Consider the following 21082-nt stretch of genomic DNA (forward strand, 5'->3'; position numbering starts at 1 on the left):
TGGTATAGCATTTAATGTCCATTAATACATTTAATGTTACAGGAGTATGCTTAATATTCAATAACAATTGTAACAGTGCTAGTCACAAATTATCCCATCTAGAATCCTCAGAGCCCCTACTGAGAAATATTGATCAATAAGTTCAATGCAATTATAATAAAAAATACCAACTGATAATTTCATAGATCTTGACAAGTTGATTCTAAATGTACATGGAAGAGCAAAAGACCAACCAACATATGAAAACATAACTAACTAATTTTAGACAATCTGTTACTCACTCAAGGAAAGACAAGACCTGTGAAACAGTATAGAAAGCCTAGAAACAGATCCACACATATACAGACACCTAATATAAAAATCAGAACTGGTAGCAATTATCAGATCAGAAATGATGGGCTGTCTAATAAAAGGTACTAGGACAATGGGAATACACACATAGACATACACAAATTCCTACCCGACACCCTGCACAAAAATCAGTTCTAGGTATATGAAGTCATGTATTGAATAGATGGAAGGAAGGAAGATCTAATAAGAAACTTTTAAATGTATGCAATATTTCTATGAAGAAAACTTGCAAACGTTACTGAAAGACAAAAATTTTAAATATAGAAAGGTGTAAACCATATTTTGGGAAAGAATCAAAATTTTAAATATGCCAATTCTTTCCTAAATTAATCTATACATGGAATGAGATGCCAATTAAAATATCAATAGGGCTTTTTTTTCACAATTCATATGCTAATTTTAAAATTAATGTAGAAAAGTTACCATGGAAGAATATCCAGGAAGTTCTAAGCAAAAAAGAATGAGAGAGGATTGGCCTTATCAGATATTAATATACCTACAGTACTTCAAATCATGTGGAATGAATAGACGGACAAAGGGAACAAAATACCATCTAGAAATAACTGCCAAAACATGCAATATTTTAAAATAAATCATTGGCTTTAACTAACAGTGATGAAAATATGGAATATTCCTTAAATGGTTTGGGGACACCTGGTGAGCCATCTGGAATTTTTAAAATTATTTTATTCCTAACCCACTTTTTACACTAAATGAATTCCAGATGGTCAAAGGCTCAAATGCTAAAAATAAAAACATAATAATAAATAAAATTAGATAAAATGGTATAGAAGAATTTGCTTTATAATCATGGGGTAGGTAAGATCATTCTAAGTAAAAGCAAAAATCATAGAAGATTGACAACCTATGTAAAAATAAATATTTCTGTGCGGCAAAACCACTATAAACAAAGCCAAAAGCCAAACTGAAGTAAAATATTTATGGCACTTATCACATATAAAGGGTACATGAACTCTTACTGTCTAAAGAATCCTTACAAATCCATAAGAAAAGACAAAGAACCCACTAGGAAAAAGGACAAAGTACATCAAAAAAATTATTTGGCTTATATATATAAAATTTTCACAGCTTCATCCAAAAATGATGCAAATTGAATTGATAAAGTGTTTCCATCCATCAAACTGACAAAGAACAAAAAAGGTTTATACTACACAGTTTCATCCAGGTTACAGGAAGTAGGCAATCACTTACATTACTGGTCAGAGTGTAAATTGCTAACAATCTCTAAGAACACTTTGGTGATATTCATCCGAACGTGAAATGCATATTCCTTTTGACTCAATAATCTCTTCCCAAGAGAATTTATCCTCTAATATAGTCCCATATGAGAAGCGATATGTGTATGTAGATGTTCATTGCATCATCGGCTTTAAAATGCCATCATCCTTAGCATGTGGCTTTTATTCTTATTTGTGTTTTCTGATTACCTTCAGCATTTTTGCAGTGTTACACCAAGGAGGAAAAAAAACATAAAGGGCAAAAGATGTCACTGGGTCAACCTAATTTTACAAAGCTTTCTTCAAAATCCCAACCAGTGACTTGTCTTACACCCTCCAGTGACCAGAACTGTCACAATGCCACCATCATTTGCAGGAGATGTTTGGAATTTTTTCATGGGCAAGAAGGGGACAATGATATTAGATTGACAGCTAGCAGTGTGTCATAATTGCCAACACTTAAAATTTAAGAGTTTTCACGTATGTACCTGTATTTCTAATGATTTGATGGGGGAGGAGATAAGGCTACACTGAACCTGCATTTCTGCTGGGTAGCAACTGAGCAGAGCTGACCACTTGTGAATGGAGCGCGTACTTCCTGTTCCCCGCGCTCCCCACCACTATCAATCACATTCTTCCGCTCAGCTAAAATCACACCCACATCCACCTTTCTGGCATTGTGTTTAGTCTGCTATGTTTTTTAAAACATCAAATTCTATTTGAAAGTTCATTCGTAACTTTCAAAAAACACCATTTAAGTAGAGCCATTTAATTTTCAGGTGCTTTTGCCTAATTTTGCCACCTATTTTTCTCCTTTGATGGTAATGTATTTCTGAAGTTCCTACAGTATAAGAAAGACCCAAATGTAATTACAGCTTAAACAAAATGGTAGCATATTTCTCTCATTTAACAATCCAAGTATAAGTAGACCAGTGTCAGCTCTTTTGTTGCTCTAGTATTCTCATCACACAGTTTCCTACAGCAGGTCCAAGATGTTTCCTCCAGCCCCTACAACCACTTCTATTTACGAACCAGCCAATGAAAAGGGAAAAATATCCAGAGGTCACAGCCATCTATTTAAAGAACAAATATAACTTCTGCTAAATGATCATTAGCCCAGAACATGGACATGTTGCCATACCTAGCTGCAAAGATGTCTGAAAAGTCTAGTCATTTGCTGGACAGCCATGTGTCCAGCTAAAACTCAGCTGTTTTAGTAACAGGACAAAAGATAAAGAAGTAATTTCACAATAAGGGAAATTAGTACTCTCTAGCGTAAGAAATTTTTATTCATTTATTTGTACCCGCCATCTAATTCTAAAAGGAAATGCATTGGATTACAGAATTCAGCAAAAGTGTGCCAATTAAGGATACCTCCACAACACAGGGCTGTGTTTTTAAGTATTATTCTTAAATTTTTAAGCCCATGTTCCACAGGTCAATAATAATATCTTGAGCTTTACTATCTGTAAATTGTATTATGAAAATAATGTATTGTGATTTTTGTGGTCACTATTTTGACTGAAGCAGAGGCAATGTGAAATATTGGTGAGAGTAGATAAGCTTCCTTTGAAATCTCAGAATAAATACCCACTAGCCGTGTGAAGTTCACCAAGTTACTTAATCTCTATGAAATTTATCACATTAAAATGAGGATAATAAGAACAGCAACAAAAATATTTTTTATCTTTCTTTTTCTTTTTATTTATTTATTTATTTATTTATTTATTTTTGTGGGGGGGGGGCACACCAAGTTCAATGATCTGTTTTTATACACATATCCCCGTATTCCCTCCCTTCCTTGACTCCCCCCGCCTCGAGTCCCCCCCACCCTCCCCGCCCCAGTCCTCTAAGGCATCTTCCATCTTCGAGTTGGACTCCCTTTGTTATACAACAACTTCCCACTGACTATCTATTTTACAGTTGGTAGTATATATAAAATATTTTTTAAATGTATCTGAAAACATTTAAGAGCTTTTATAAAGGCAGAGAAGAGAAGAGTATAAAAAATCAAAAGAAGTAGGCCTGATATTTGGGGATTATTTTCCTTTATAGATTTTGCCAATTCTAAATGCATAAAGGGTAGTTGGGAGGCTGATAAACTGCAGAAATTTTAGCTGTCTCACTGAGCTGGAGGAATAAAACTTGGAGTGGACTAACAATGAAGAGGAATCCTGGTAAATACTCCCAAGTTTTCAGCTGGGATCCCTGATGTCTCTAGCCTAGGAGTAAGAGTAAACTACAAGTAGACCAGCCCTTATAATTATTGAATCTTTGAATATCTAACTCCCTAGTTGGATTAAGGGGATATACCTCTAGCCCAACTGTCTGCCAAAAAAGCAAAAATAAACCCTCTGTGGGTGAAGATTAATTACCCAGAGATTAAAATTGTCTACACAGAATTGTATACACAATAGCTGAGATTTAATAAAAAATAACCAGACATTTAGATTTTTTAATTACAAGGAAAAACATAGACACAGAATCTAGTATATGCAATTATTGAAGTTTATCAGATATGAACTTTAAAATAAATATGACTAGTATGTTCAAAAGATTAAATAATGATATGGAATGCAGAACTCAGTGGATGAAATTAGCAGCAGATTTAGAAAGAACTGAAAAGAGATAAAGAGAATTAGAAATGTCAGAATAAAATATTCAGCCTCAAGATCAAAGCTTGAAGGGATAAAAATGGAAAATATGACAAGAGCATAATAATATGAGATATGCTTAAAAGGTGTAACATACACATTCCATAAGGATGGTGGCAAAAGAATGAGACAAAATAAATATTTGAAGAGATAATCACCAAAAATTTTCCAAAACTAAAATAAGGTAATAACAAGACATAAAATGTATAAGTTTGGAAAAAATGAAAATAAAACTTCCAAAATTTGCAGATAAATGAGTATTTAGAACATTGGAAAGAATTCAGAATAACTATTGGATTAAATAAATTTAGCAAGTTTTCTACATATAACATCAATATACAAAGATCAATTGAGTTTCTACACACTAGCAATAAACGAGAAAATTAATTTTTTAATGCCTAATGCATTGTACCAAAATCCATTGAATACCTTAAAATAAAACTAAGGAAAGATATACAAGACTGATACACAAAGCAAAAATTACAAAATGTTGAGAAATTTTTAAGAAGACTTAAATAGAGTGATATATCATGGATTAAAGGATTAAGTATTGTAACAATGTCAACTCTCCCCAAATTGATGGGTATATTCAATGCAAGGCCAAACAAAATTTCACCAGGGGTTTTGTGTGTGTGTGTGTGTGTGTGTGTGTGTGTGTGTGTGAAATTTGAGAAGTTGATTCTAATTTTTACATGAAAACTTAAAGGTTTGAGAATAGGCAAGATAATTTGAAGAAGAACCACACGGTTGAGGAATTTATACTACTGGATATCAAGACCCATTATACACTAAGGTAGTATGGAAGTGGCACAATGATACAATGGAGTCAAGACACTGACCCCCGCACAATTTATGATATAGAGGACCCTGCAAAGCAATAAGGAAAGGACTTTTTTTTTCTCTTTTGGTGCTAGATTAATTACATAGGTAATTAATCTCAACCCCCTTTTTTATGCTATATTATTCCAGTTGGATTTGCCATCTCAAAATGTGAAAAAGTAAAGCAATAAAGTTTCTGGAATTAAATATGGGAGAGTATCTTTATGACCTTGAGACAGCAAAGATTTCCTATCAGGACTCCAGAATTCACTACCCATAAATTGAACTACATTAAAATTAGAGACTTCTGTTCATCAAAAAAAAAAAAAAAAGATACAAATAGAAAAGTTTAGCCCTGGGTAGGAGAAGATATTTACAATGGGTGTAATATTTTAAAAGATTAGTATCCAGAATTTAAAATGCCTAAGAATAAACAATTAAAAAACAATTCAATATAAAAACAAGAGACTTACTCGAACAGACATTTCAGTAAAGAAATATCCAACTTGCCAATAAATATGCAAAACTAAAACCATCACACCCATGAGACTGACTGAAAGGTAAAAGACTAACAATATCAGGTGTTAGAGAGGACTTACAGCAATGGAAATGTTCATAAAATAGTGGTAGGAGTGAAAATTGGTACAACCACCTTGGAAACTGTTTGCAGGAATTATTAAAGGTGAACATAAGCATATCCATTAGCCAATAAGTCCACTCCTAGCTATACACCAAACAGCAATACACTTACAAATCTACACCAAAATTTGTGTACAAGAATGCCCACGATAACATCATTATTCATAAGAGCCCAAAATTGCCCATCATAAGCAGAATGGCTAAAAAGTGCTGCATCAATAAGATGGAATATCATATAAAAGCATTCTGCAAACTCTTTCTGTAAAGAACCAGATAGTAACTATTTCAGGCTTTGAAAACTATATGGTCTCTGTGGCAACTTCACAACCCTGATGTTGTAGGGTGAAAGCAGCCATAGATGATCCATAAGCAGGTGAGCCAATAAGCATGGCTGTGTTTCAGGAGAACCTTGCCAACCTCTGTTGTATAGCAATGGAAATGAATGAACTACTGCTATGTTTAAAAACATGGATGAATCACACAATATAATGTTGAGCAAAAGAATGTATTCTGAAAGGTGAAGGAGGAGATTGGGAAGGGCATGAGAGAGGCTCCTAAGATAATAGTAATATTCTATTTAATGACCTAGATGGTAGCTAGAAGTATTCACTCTGTGGTCATTTACTGAGCTATACAATTATAATTTGTGCACATTTGTACACACATATATCTCAATCGTTTTACTAATAATTATTTGAAAGCATAAAAGATGATTCAAGGATAATCTAGAGATGCCTTGCTTTGAAGAAAGCAATGAAGGTAGCCAGATAATATCAGGTAATATATTTTTATAATGTATTTTGGGGTAACTTTAATTTTACTTTGTGCATAGGGTACTTGGCAAAATTGGGTGGCCATTTATTGGTCAGAGATGAAATTGATGTCATGCTTGAGGGTAAGTGTTGAAGTTATAGTGAAATCTTCATGTATAGGCCTAAATAACTTCACTATTTGTGATTCAATTTATATCTGAAGTCTATAGTGATTCCAGGGATGGGAAGAGGGTGGTAGAGGTAGCTAGGTGGTTAAGGGGAAATCAATGGGAGGACTGAGTTAAGGGGCATCTTTTTTATTTTTTATTCTCTCTCTCTCTCTTTTTCCATTTCAATCTCTGCATCTATCCCTCTCATTATTTGAGAACTATCATCCTAGAGTCCTTAGGAACCACAGAGAGTTAAGAATTCATTCACTCATTAATCCATTCAACAGATATTTTCCCAGTATCTACTATGTGACACCACTATTCTATCTGCAGGATATACAGCAGCAGATAAAGTGAAGTCCCTTCCCTCAGAGCATTTACATTTTAGGGAAAAGCAACATATGCTTGCACCAGAAGAAATTAAAGAAGGGTAAAGTTTATTCTATCAGTGTTTGGATTTTCAGCATCTCTCAGCCTCTGCCTATCTCCCCTTGGGGATCAGAATTACAAACAGGTGAGGTAGAAAATAAGGTGGCTGCCTGCCTTCCTTTCTTGGTAATAGACTTTATATTTTATAGCAGTTTTAGAGTAATAGAAAAATTGAGTGGAAGATAGAGAAATTTCCCCTATACCTCCTGCTCCCACACACGCATAGACTCCCCCAGTTACCAACATCCCTCAGCAGAGTGGTACATTTGCTACAATTGATGAATCTACATTGATGCATCATTATCTTCCTTTCTTTTTCATTTTTTCATTCATTCATATTTATTGACTGCCTGCTAAATACTAAGCATTCCCTCCATGTCGCTCAGAATATTTTTATTCTTTCTCTCTTACTCCTCCTCCTTGTCCTCCTCCTTTTTCTCTCTTTTCTAAATCTGTCCTTTTTCCCTTCTCTGTTTCTTTTTATTAAGAAAGAAAATAATAACTTCCCACAAGCTAAGCATCTGGAGATAATGATTATTAGCATTTGGTATATATCTTATTGAAGATATTTTTAAAGACTATAAACTATTACATATTTATTTGTAAAACTATTATAACTGTTTTATAACTTTTTCACTTACTCATGTGTCATAAACATCGTTTCATGCCAAGAAATATGTCTACATCATCATGTTAATGTGTATGTGCTGTTTCACTTCATGATATTTCTAATTTTTAAGCACTTTCCTATTGATGAACATTCAGACTTTTTCATTATTATGAGCACTATTGAACCTCTTTATGAATATATGTTTAGACTTCCTAGCAGAAAGCTTAGCACATAATAGGCACTCAGTAAACGCTTAGTGAATATTTCTGTTTTTCTTTTAATGAGGTCTGCTGAGAATAGAGGACAAAAACTTCCTGGATCCTATTTGTCAAAATAACAAAAATTGCAGGAAGGGTGGCTTTTGTGAAGGGTGGTGGTTAGAGCTTCTCAGATTGTGAGAGCAATGTCGTGAATTAATGGCCTTTCTGCTGTTACAGCTATTGACCGAGTGCTTCGGGATGAAGATCCTATGATCAGGGCATTTGCAGAAATAACAAACAAAATTTTTATGGAAATAGCTCATAGATTGGCCTCCTCAAATATTAAACAAAGCTTCCGAAGACTGTTTAACTTAATCTACATCAAAAAATTGAAGCCTCTCTATAATTATAACCTGCCCAAGGACCTGACAGGCAGTACTGCGGGGATTAAAGAAACCAAGAATGATAAGGAAGCCATTATAGAAGATAATTATGAAGAAGTATTGGTAAAGAATGAAGATGTATCGTAAAGAATGCAAGGTTCACTAGTGCCTTGGAGCACACCTCTGCAGAGGAATGATTTTCCTTTCCCTCTTGATAACTTTAGTCCATTTGTAGATGCTTTTAGAAGGACACTAGGAGCCGCTAGTGTCTCTTCTTGATTCTCTACTCAAATACAGAAATGTGTTGCCTCTCTCTGACGGTAATTAGAAGCCTTACTTCATCAAATCCACTAATGAAATTGAAAAAACACATAAGCAAAGTGTTTGAGGAGAAGCTCTTGAAGATTGATGTAATTAATACATACCTATTGAACATCTTCTAAGTGCCAGACACTGTGCTAGACAGTGGGGATGTTTGGATGATGTACACAAGGTTCCCAGCCTCAGGAAGTCCAAAGTTTAGTGACACATAGCGTGGTTATTTCCATCCTGCCCTGATGAATGCTGCCGAGGGTAGTATTTACAAAGAAGAAATGGAACTTGCAGGGGAAGAGGATTTAGAACAGGAAAACTATTCCAGGTAGGGACATTGAGGTGAGAAGAGTGTTGGGGGAAGCTGGAGAGTTTGTTGTGGACACAGGTGGTTAAAGAAAGAAGAATAGGGAGAGCTGAGACCTGAGGGGAAGTTGTGCTGTGCTTTAAAGTTTTTGAAATGACACCTGAATAGTCAACATAGTTAGTGGTTCCCATGGCCACCAGGATCCAGTTTAACACTTTGCCCAATTTTATAAAAAAGTTGATACATGAAGGTTGATCTGCAGTGATCTTGCTTAACTTAAGGCTCCAGGCTCATCTTTCGCTCATCTCACCTTACCTTCCTTCCACCCCTGTATCCTATCCTAGCATAAACCACTCCAGCCACAGGGAAGTACTTGCAGGTAGATGAAAGCCCCATTTCCTCTGTCGACTCATGTGGCTTTGGAATGTGTCAATTTGCAGTTCACACGTTTTCATTTCTCTGCAGGCTTGACTTGCTGGTGTGGGGGCAGCAGCCATTCTACCTCCCCTTGGGTCCTCCTTCAGCTTCTCTAACTTCTGGGTCAGGTGGGTTTAGTAATGTTGACAAAGGACACCAGCTTCTCCTGCAGGACAACTGCATCATCAGCATTATCAGTGTTGGAGACAATAAGAAACTGACATAATCCCAAGCTTGTGGTTCTATCTTGTCCCTGCTCTCCACTTTACACCCGCCCTCCCTTCCCAATTGCCTGCCTTGCAGACATCAAGCTCCAGCACCAGATGTGAAGATGACAATCTTGTAGAGACTTCTCAACCCGCTGCCACAATTGCTTACACTCAAACCTCTGGTTCTGCCTCTCTAATTGAACCCTTACTAATATATCTGCGATACATTTCCAGTCCTTTTTTTTGGGGGGGGGGGTATAGTTGCTTTACAATGTTGTGTTAGTTTTTGCTGTACAACAAAGTGAATCAGCTATATATATATTTATATACATATATATGTGTGTGTATATATATATATATCCCCTCCCTCTGGGACCTCCCTCCCACCCCACCCCCCCACTCGCACCCACAGAGCACCGAGCTGAGCTCCCTGCACTATATAGCAGGTTCCCACTAGCTGTTTTACACATGATAGTGTATATATGTCAATCCCAATGTCCCAATTCATCCCACCCCTCTCCCCACCCCTGTGTCCACAGCATTGTTTTCTTCGTCTGTGTATATATTCCTGCCCTGCAAATTGGTTCATCTATAACATTTTTCTAGATTCTACATATATGCATTAATATACGATATTTGTTTTTCTCTTTCCGACTTACTTCACTCTGTATGACAGACTCCAGGTCCATCCACGTCTCTACGAATGACCCAATTTCATTCCTTATTATGGCTGAGTAATATTCCATTGTATATATGTACCACATCTTCTTTATCCATTCATCTGCCAATGGACATTTAGGTTGCTTCCATGTCCTGTCTATTGTAAATAGTGCTGCAATGAACCTTGGGGTGCATGTGTCTTTCTGAATTATGGTTTTCTCAGGGTATATGCCCAGTAGTGGGATTGCTGGGTCATATGGTAATTCTATTTTTAGTTTTTTAAGGAACCTCCATTCTGTTCTCTATAGTGGCTGTATCAATTTACATTCCCACCAACAGTGCAAGAGGGTTCCCTTTTCTCCAAACCTTCTTCAGCATTTATTGTTTTTAGATTTTTTGATGTTGGCCATTCTGACTGGTATGAGGTGATACCTCACTGTAGTTTTGATCTACATATCTCTAGTAATTAGTGATGTTGATCATCGTTTCATGTGCCTCTTGGCCATCTGTATGTCTTCTTTGGAGAAATGTCTACTTAGATCCTCTGACCATTTTTTGATCGGGTTGTGTGTTTTTTGACATTGAGCTCATTAACTGTTCATATATTTTAGAAATTAATCTTTTGTCAGTTGCTTCGTTTGCAAATAATTTCTCCCATTCTGAGGATTGTCTTTTTGTCTCCTTTATGGTTTGTTTACTGTGCAAAAGCTTTTAAGTTTAATTACATCCCATTTGATTATGCTTTTTTTTTTTTCCATTACTCTAGGAGGGGGTCAAAGATCTTGCTGTGATTTATGTCAAAGAGCGTGCTTCCTATGTTTTCTTCTAAGAGTTTTATAGTGTTTGGTCTTATGTTTAGGTCTTCCATCCATTTTAAGTTTATTTTTGTGTATAGTGTTAGGGAGTGTTATAATTTCATTCTTTGCCATGTAGCCGTCCAGTTTTCCCAGCACCACTTATTGAAGAGACTGTCTTTTCTCCACTGTGTATTCTTGCCTCCTTTGTCATAGTTAGGTAACTATAGGTGTGTGGGTTTATCTCTGGGCTTTCTATCCTGTTCCATTGGTCTATATTTCTGTTTTTATGCCAGGACCATACTGCTTTGATTACTGTAGCTTTGTAGTATGCTCTGAAGTCAGGGAACCTGATTCCTCCAGCTCCGTTTTTCTTCTTAAGATTGCTTTATTTAATCAGGGTCTTTTGTGTTTCCATACAAGTCATAAAAGTTTTTGTTCTAATTCTGGAAGAATGCCATTGGTAATTTGATAGGGATTGCACTGAATCTGTAGATTGCTTTGGGTAGTATAGTCATTTTCACAATATTGATTATTCCAATCCAAGAATATGGTATATCTCTCCATCTGTTTGTGTCATCTTTGATTTCTTTCTTCAGTGTCTTATAGTTTTCTGCATAAAGGTCTTCTGCCTCCTTATGTAGGTTTATTCCTAGGTATTTTATTCTTTTTGTTGCTATGGTAAATGGGATTATTTCCTTAATTACTCTTTCTGATCTTTCATTGTTAGTGTATAGGAATGCAAGAGATTTCTGTGCATTAATTTTGTATTCTGCAAATTCATTTATTAGCTCTATAGTTTTCTGGTGGCATCTTTAGGATTTTCTATGTGTGGTATCATGTCATCTGCAAACAGTGACAGTTTTACTTCTTCTTTTCCAATCTGGATTCCTTTTATTTCTTTTTCTTCTCAGATTGCCATGGCTAAAACTTCCAACACTGTGTTGAATAATAATGGTGACAGTGGGCACCCTTGTCCTGTTCCTGATCTTAGAGGAAGTGCTTTTGGTTTTTCACCATTGAGAATGATGTTGGCTGTGGGTTTGTTGTATTTGGCTTTTATTATGTTAAGGTAGGTTCCCTCTGTGCCCACTTTCTGGACAGTTTTTATCATAAATGGGTGTTGAATTTTGTCAAAAGCTTTTTCTGCATCTGTGGAGATGATCATATGGGTTTTATTGTTTAATTTGTTAATATGGTGTATCACATGATTAATTTCCATATATTGAAGAATCCTTGCATCCCTGGGATAAATCCCACTTGGTCATGGTGTATGATCCTTTTAATGTGTTGTTGGATTCTGTTTGCTAATACTTTGTTGAGGACTTTTTTGTCTATATTCATCAGTGATGTTGGTCTGTAATTTTCTTTTTTTGTGATATCTTTGTCTGGTTTTGGTATCAGGGTGATGGTGGCCTCATAGAATGAGCTTGGGAGTTTTCTTTCCTCTGCAATTTTTGGAAGAGTTTGAGAAGGATGGGTGTTAGCTCTTCTCTAAATGTTTGATAGAATTCACCTGTGAAGCCATCTTATCCTGGACTTTTGTTTGTTGGAAGATTTTTTTTTTTTTGGGGGGGGTACACCAGGTTCAATCAACTGTTTTTATACACATATCCCCGTATTCCCTCCCTTCCTTGACGCCCCCCCCTCGAGTCCCCCCCACCCTCCCTGCCCCAGTCCTCTAAGGCATCTTCCATCCTCGAGTTGGACTCCCTTTGTTATACAACAACTTCCCACTGACTATTTTACAGTTGGTAGTATATATATGTCTGTGCTACTCTCTCGCTTCTTCTCAGTTTCCCCTTCACCCCCCGCCCCCTCCCATACCTCGAGTTCTCCAGTCCATTCTCTGTATCTGCTTCCCTGTTCTTGTCACTGAGTTCATCAGTACCATTTTTAGATTCCGTATATGTGAGTTAGCATACAATATTTGTCCTTCTCTTTCTGACTTACTTCACTATGTATGACAGATTGTAGTTCTATCCACCTCATTACATATAGCTCCATCTCATCCCTTTTTATAGCTGAGTAATATTCCATTGTATATATATGCCACATCTTCTGTATGTTGGAAGATTTTTAATTGCAGTTTCAATTTCATTACTTGCAATTGGTCTGCTTATATTTTCTATTTCTTCCTGGTTCAGTCTTGGAAGGTTGTACCTTTCTAAGAATTTGTCCATTTCTTCCAGGTTGTCCATTTTATTGGCATATAGTTGCTTATAGTAGTCTCTTATAATCCTTTGTATTTCTGTGATGTCAGTTGCAATTTCCCCTTTTTCATTTCTAATTTTATTAATTTGCATCTCCTCCCTTTTTTTTTCTTGATGAGTCTGGCTAAAAGTTTATCAATTTTGTTTGTCTTCTCAAAGAATCAGCTTTTAGTTGCCATTTTTTCCTTCATTTCTTTTTCATTTATTTCTGATCTGATATTTTTGATTTCTTTCCTTCTGCTAATTTAGGGTTTTTTTTTGGGGGGGGGGTTTCTTGTTGTTCTTCTTCTTCTTTCTCTAATTGCTTTAGGTGTAAGTTTAGGTTGTTTGTTTGAGATTTTTCTGGTTTCTTGAGATAAGGTTGAATTGCTATAAATTTCCCTCTTAGGACTTCTGTATCCCATAGGTTTTGTGTCATCATGTTTTCCTGGTCATTTGTTTCTACATATTTTTTTATTTCCTCTTTGATTTCTTCAGTGATCTCTTGGTTATTTAGTAGCATATTGTTTAGCTTCCATGTCTTTGTGCTTTTTACAGGTTTTTTTTTGCTGTAATTGATTTCTAATTTCATAATGTTGTGGTCAGAAGAGATGCTTCATACAATTTGAATTTTTGTAAATTTACCACAGCTTGATTTGTGACCCAAGATGTGATCTATCCTGGAGAATGTTCTGTGTGCACTTGAAAAGAAAGTGTATTCTGCTGCTTTCAGATGGAATATCCTATAAATATCACTTAAGCTTATCTGGTCTATTGTGTCATTTAAAGCTGTTGTTTCCTTAATTTTCTGTCTGAATGATCTGTCCATTGGTGTAAATGGGGTGTTAAAATCTCCTGCTATTATTGTGTTACTGTCAGTTTCCCCTTCTATGGCTGTTAGCATTTGCTTTATGTATTGAGGTGCTCCTGTGTTGGATGCATACATATTTATTCTTGTTACATCTTCTTGGATTAATCCCTTGATCATTATGTAGTATCCTTCCTTATCTCTTGTAACAGTTTTTATTTTAAAGTCTAGTTCATCTGATATGAGTATTGCTACTCCAGCAATCTTTTGATTTCCATTTACATGGAATGTCTTTTTCCATCTCCTCACTTTCAGTCTGTGTGTGTCTCTAGGTCTGAAGTGGGTCTCTTGTAGACAGCACAAATACAAGTCTTGTTTTGGTGTCCATTCAGCCAGTCTCTGTTTTTTGGTTAGGGCATTTAATCCATTTACATTTAAGGTAATTATTAATATATATGTTCCTATTATCATTTTCTTTATTGTTTTGGGTTTGTTTTTGTAGGTCTTTTTCTTCTGTTGTGTTTTCCGCCTAGAGAATTCCTTTAGCATTTGTGGTAGCACTAGTTTGGTGGTACTAAATTCTCTTAGCCTTTGCTTGTCTATAAAACTTTTGATTTCTCTGTCAAATCTGAGTGAAACCCTTGCTGGGTAGAGTATTCTTGGTTGTAGCTTTTTCCCTTTCATTACTTTAAATATATTCTGCCACTATCTTCTAGCCTCAGAGTTTCTGCTGAAAAATCAGCTGATAACCTTATGGGGATTATTTTATTTTTTAGCTTTGTATTTTATTTTTTATCTTTTCCCTTGCTCCTTTTAATATTTTTTATCTTTTCCCTTGCTCCTTTTAATATTTTTTCTTTGAATTTAATTTTTGTTAGTTTGAATAATATGTGTCTTGGTGTGTTTCTCCTTGGGTTTACACTTGTATGGGACTCTCTGTGCTTCCTGGACTTGGATGGCTATTTCCTTCCCCATGTTAGGGAAACTTTTGACTATAATCTTTTCAAATGTTTTCTCAGACCATTTCTCTTTCTCTTTCTCTTCTTCTTCTTGGACCCCTATAATTCAAATGTTGGTGTGTTTAATGTTGTCCCAGAGGTCTCTGAGACTGTCTTCATTTCTTTTCATTCTTTTCTCTTTATTCTGCTCCTTGGCAGTTATTTCCATGATTCTATCTTCCAGCTCAGCTATTCGTTCTTCTGTCTCAGTTATTTTGCTATTAATTCTTTCTAGGGTATTTTTCATTTCAGTTATTGTGTTGTTCATCACAGTTTGCTTGTTCTTTAATCCTTTTAGGTCCTTGTTAAATATTTCTTGTATTTTCTCAATCCATACCTCCATTCTATTTCCAAGATTTTGGATCATCTTTACTATCATTACTCTGAATTATTTTTCAGGTAGGTTATGTATTTCCTTTTCATTTATTTGGTCTTGTAGGTTTTTACCTTGCTCCTTTGGCTGTAACACATGTTTCTGTCATCTCATTTTTTTTGATGTGTGGGGCTGTGTTCCTGTCTTGCTGGTTGTTTGGCCTGAGGCATCCAGAACTGGAGTTTGCAGGCAGTTGGGTGGAGCCAGGTCTTGGTACTGAGATGAAGGCCTCACACCAATTAATATTCCCTGGGACCTGAAATTCTCTGTTAGTTCAGCGACTTGGACTCAGCACTCCTACCACAGTAGCTCAGGCCTAACTCCTGGCCTGGAACCAACACCCCACAAGCCACACAACATGGCAAAAAAAGAAGAAAAAAAGCTAACAAACAGAAAAAAGCAGAACAATAACAAAGAATAAAAAAATGAAATAAAATTAGAAAAATTAAAAAATATATGAGGAATAAAACATAAAAATGAAACAACAAACAAAGCAAAACAGAACCACAACAGCAAAAATATATATATAAAATGAAATAAAGGAAATGAAAAACTTAAACAAATTTTAAATTAAGAATAAAAATAAAAGTTAAAAAAATTTTTTTAAATAAATAAATAAATAATTCCCTGGTTCCTCATCTATCAGTGTCCTTGCCCCCACGGTGAGCTACAGACTACCCCCACCTCCCAGTAGGCTCCTAAGACCTCTAGATAGGTCTCTGGACCTGCTGTGTCAGCCCTACATTTGTGTGTCTTCCTCTCTCCAGTGTCTGTTCCTGGAGCTGGCTCAGAGCACACATGTCCATGCAAGCCAGCTGGCTCAGAGCACACATGCCTGTGCAAGCACAGGCCTCTACAGGCACACCCACAGGGGCTGGCACAGCCAGAAAGCACCTTGGAGGGGGGTGGCACTTGGGCCGCCAGGACCCACACAGCCAGAGGAGGCCTTGGCAGAGGTGGGGTTAAGCCTGGAACCCACATGGCCAGAAGAGGCCATGGTAGGGGGGCCGGGGGAAGGTGCTCAGGCTTGGGACCATACAGCTGGAGGGGATGGAGGGGGGAGGGGATTCAGGCCCAGGACCCCAGCAAACAGTCTCACCAGGCCTGAGCAGACGGGGGAGATGTTGGCCATGTTCCCTTCTGATCCCCATCCCCCAAAAGTCCCTCTCAGTCCCTGTCAATCCCCTCACTATGAGTGGGCACCTCTGAGCATGGGAACTTCTCTTCTTCCCCAGCCACCCCCTCAGGGGCACTGGTCCCATCCCACCTCCACTTTTCTTTTCCCCCTCCTTCCTTCCCACATCCTACCTGGTCGTGTGGGGATTCCTCTCATCCCCTTAAGTGTCTGAGGTCCCCCATCAGGGCCTAGTAGGTGCCCTAGTTGTGAGGAGACATGAACCGCATGTCCTCCTACTCTATCATCTTGACTCCACCGCTTCCAGTCCTCTTTGAGCAAGTAGCTGGGTATTATTCCCCTGTTTTACCTATCATTGCATTCATCACACTGTAACGAAATTATTAATGTTCTTCTCTCTCTGTCCCACAAAATTGAAGTTTCCTGAAACCACATGTTGTTGTATCTTATACTTGGGTAAGTACTCTGGCATTCACAGTCCTGGCACATAATATAAGCTCAATAAATATTTGCCAAATGAATAAAATGCTAACAGGACATATTGCTCTCATGCTTCAATAAAATTTTTCAGATATTTATGAGTGTTACTTAATATTAGAAATAATGAAAGGACAGATGATTTTAATTTACCCCTTAACCCCTATTATTTCATATCACTCAGATGTCCCAGATCCAACTTTACAAAGGCAGGGCAAATTTTCTTTTCCACCTTGTAAACTAACAGGATGCCTACTGTGGTAGGCTGAATAATAACCTCCCCAAAGATACCCAATTCCTAATCCCCAGAATCTGCAAGTATGTTACCCTACTCGGCAAAAGGAAATTTGCAGATGTGATTAAATAAAGAATCTTGAGATGGGGAGATGATCCTGGATTGTCTGGGCTGACCCCATGTAATCAGAAAGGTCTTTATAAGAGGAAGGTGGAAGTTAGAGAGGTAAGATTTTTGAAGATGTAATGATGCTGGCTTTGAAGAAGGAGATGGGGGCCATGAGGCAAGGAATTCCAGGAATGCAACTCTAGAAGCTGAAAAAAACAAGGAAATGGATTTTCCCCTAGTGCTCCCAGAATGAACACAGCCTTGCCAATACCTTGGTTTCAGCCCCAGTGAAACCCATTTTGGACATCTGAACCCCAAAACCATAAGATAATAAATTCGTATTGTTTTAAGGCAATTTGTGGTAATTTGTTAAAACAGCAATAGAAAACCAATATATCTACCAGGATTTCTAGAAAACAAAGCAAACCAAACCAATTGATAACCCCCCATGCTTCTCCACCCCACAACCACCCCCCCACAAAAAAACCCAGACATAGCAACAAGTATAGTGGATCTTGTACAAATGTTGAGAATTTTGTAAAAGGTCAGATATTCTGTGATATTTACATGTTCTTCAAAGTCCTTTAGGTTGGTGACCAGGAATTTCTTCCTTACTTTCAACCTAGAATAGTAACCTCCATCATTTCCTGGTTCTCTCTGCTCTTTCTCCTTCTCTAATTTTTGTTATTTTAATTACAATGTGTCTTGTTGCGTTCCTCTTTGAGTTAATCCTGTATGGGTCTCTCTACACCTTCTGGACTTGGATGTCCGTTTCTTTTCCCAGGTTAGGGAAGTTTTCAGCTACTATGTGTATGTCTATCACAGCAACTGAAATAGCTTTTTTTTTCAAAGACTAGAAAGTATAACTTCTGAATATGGAGTTGAGTGGTGGTGGAATATATGTGGCAGGTCTCAGGAAATGATTCAAGACAAAGGGAAGTACTCCATAGCTTAGTCAGCTAATTACCCAGCATAGGCACATGGCTACTCAACCAGACACCAGTCCCATTTGGACTCTGGGTGGCCAAAATTCTCACCATAGAAAGTGAGCAGAAGCAAAGTGTAAAACTTTAGCCTAATCACTTGCTTAAGGAGGAAATCTGCTCTATCCCTTCCTGATGGTTGAATGTGGGTGTGGAACTCAGCTTCGAACTTGCAGACAATAATAATATTCCCCTTGGAATATGGCAAAGTCCCTACCAGCATGGAAATCTGGATGACTTCTCAGAGCAGGTCCTAACCCATGCTGGACTTTTATATTAAAAGGAAATAAACAACTACCTATTTTTGTCTTCGCATTTACAGATCTCTTTACTGCAGTGATTTAGGCTTTACTCTATTTAACATAGCCCCTCTCCAGACTCCCAGCTCCCTAAAGCCTGAAATTACACTTTTAAATCTTTGTCCTTTGCCATACAAACAACTCTGTTAAAATGCAAACACCGTATCTCAAGAAGCATTAGCATAATGAGGTAGCATTCAGTTGTGTCTACAAATAAATGAGTCTAAAGAATTCTTCCTGAAGGAGAATGAAGCAGAGAACACAACTCTTCTATTCCACCAAAACATCCCGCTTCTCTGAGGAAGACAATGAATGGTCTCATCCAGGTACTGCTCTCAGCTCCAATTCTGTGACCTCTGAGTGACATGACACCCCCACTACTTAGTCAGGTGTGCCTTTCCACGGTCTGGTCCGTGGCAGACAATGGCAAAATTCTTCCACTGGACTGACAAGAGCAGAGTTGTATTCTGATCCAGAGTTTTCAGTTTTGTTTTTGCTCTGAACGTTGTTTTCACTAGACTCTGCTGATTCCTCTTCAAAGAAACCTCCCCTGCCTTCCCCCACCACCTCACCATGACACAGAGAGAAAATCTAGTGGAACTATGAATTTATAGAATGGAGAGTGGTAGGGAATATTCTTTTTGGAGGTCCTTTGTCAGAGGACACGGGAATCGCAATTCTATAATACTGATTGCAACTGGATCACCACTTAGAAATACATTCATGAGTCCAGAAACACCAAGCTGTCCTACAATGTCAGGAAATTTAATTCCTGATATTTCAGGCTCTTATTTCTTTACATCTTGATTTCAGTTAATGCCTTTATCCCTTCCTTTTTTTCTCCCTTTTTACTTCCAGCATATATGAAATATGTCCCAAAATAAAACTTCCTTCACAACTATCAGCTACATATGAAAGTATTCCATAAAGGGGTATAACTATGGCCAAGAATTAACCCCAAAAGTGACTTTTTAATTGAAGAGAAGCAATGAATGGAAGAAAACCCGCAAGTAATAGGAGTTGTCTAGGCCAACAGTGGCTAAAATGAACATGACATCCATTGGAATAAATGAGTTTGGTAATTCACAGTGTTCTTCAAGAAGATACTGAGGGTATAAATCAATAAGGCCTAATATACATGTAATATTAATTGCATAAATCATTATATAACATCTTGGAATTTGTTAGTATTTTAGGTCATTCCTTGCTCATAAAGTGTTCATCACTTTACAGATGTGTGTACTGAAAATCATAAAATAACCCCAACGATGAAATATTCTCTAACTACTTCAGAAAAGTTTAAAATAAGCAGAATCCATGCATGTAGAGGATATTACACGTTTCAAACACTTAAGTCTTTACTAAATGAAGAAATATTTTTAATACTATTCTCTCAAAGCATTAACACTGATTTCTAAAATTTCTTTGCAATTTTTTAAATTTGCCACAGTTACAAAGTAACAGATACCTGCTTGTCTTTGCAGGTTCCATAGGTTTCCCACTTCCTTCCCCAAAGTATGTTTCTATGTCTAAAGCTGAGCACAGTGAACTTTTATTGAACTCTTTGAGTAAATTCTTCCCAGCAACCAAGCACTTTACACGTATTATATAATTTCATACACAATCTCTGAAGGTAAGTACTTTATTCTCTTTTCATAGACAAAGAAACCAAGGCACAAAGACAGAGAATAATTTGCCCAAGGACACATGACTAGTACATGAAGTTCAAGGGTTCAAACCCAGATTTCCTGACTCTAACCCACCCAACTGTTGATTGATAAGCTCTGCTGCTTCGAATCTTATGAGGCTTATTACATCACACTTTATAGTTATAGTATCTTAGTCATACAAAGATCCTGATCATCGAAAACCTTTTAATCTCTTATCTTCACAACAACTTTATTCATTGTAGATAGGATATATCCCTATTTAATATTTTTTAAAAATTACACTTTAGGCTTATTACCTTTGCTATTTAAAAGCTGGTCACAGACTGAGCTAGATTTAGATGTATGGAGAAGTGTTAAGCCTGGGGCATCAAAAGCACAATAGCTTCTCTCCCGAAACCAAGCCCAGGTACACTCCCTGCAAGTCTTTCATCTGTCACTGAGTTAATATTTATCAAGTGCTGTCTGTCAAGTAGTACTAAAGATGCAATATTGAGCTTTTGGAGTTAACTACTACTCGGGAGGCAGCATTAAACAAATTAGCATATAAGTAAGTTTACAATTATAAATTCTTAATGTATGCTGTGAAAGGAACTACAATGTGCGCTGAGATCATGTCCTAAAGGGACCTATTATAAAAGGTGGATTTGAGAGGTTTCTTTAAGTTGAGATATAGGGGTTATAAGGAGTGTAGCAGTGCAAGAACTGGAGATCACTCAGGATGATGGAACAATGTGTGTGAAGCGATGGAAGCAGTAATGAGTTGGCATGTTTAAGAAACAAAATAAATCAACTACACGCCAATAAAAATTTATTTAAAAAAAAAGAAAGAAAACAAAAACAGTCAGGGTTGATGGAGGACA

At 36.9% G+C, this 21082-nt stretch overlaps 1 protein-coding gene across 1 annotated transcript in view; it reads left to right on the forward strand.

Moving 5' to 3' along the window:
* The window catches only part of MROH9 (maestro heat like repeat family member 9), a 198207-nt gene extending 188700 nt beyond the window's left edge, over positions 1–9507 (forward strand). Inside the window, exons 19-21 of the mRNA XM_057727196.1 lie at positions 6534–6596; positions 8100–8388; positions 9330–9507. Of these exons, the coding sequence (XP_057583179.1) occupies positions 6534–6596; positions 8100–8388; positions 9330–9507 (530 nt within the window). The remainder of the gene's footprint in view (positions 1–6533; positions 6597–8099; positions 8389–9329) is intronic.
* The last annotated feature ends 11575 nt before the right edge of the window (positions 9508–21082 follow it).

The sequence above is a fragment of the Hippopotamus amphibius genome, chromosome 3 (assembly GCF_030028045.1).
Source record: "Hippopotamus amphibius kiboko isolate mHipAmp2 chromosome 3, mHipAmp2.hap2, whole genome shotgun sequence".
NCBI lineage: Eukaryota > Metazoa > Chordata > Mammalia > Artiodactyla > Hippopotamidae > Hippopotamus > Hippopotamus amphibius.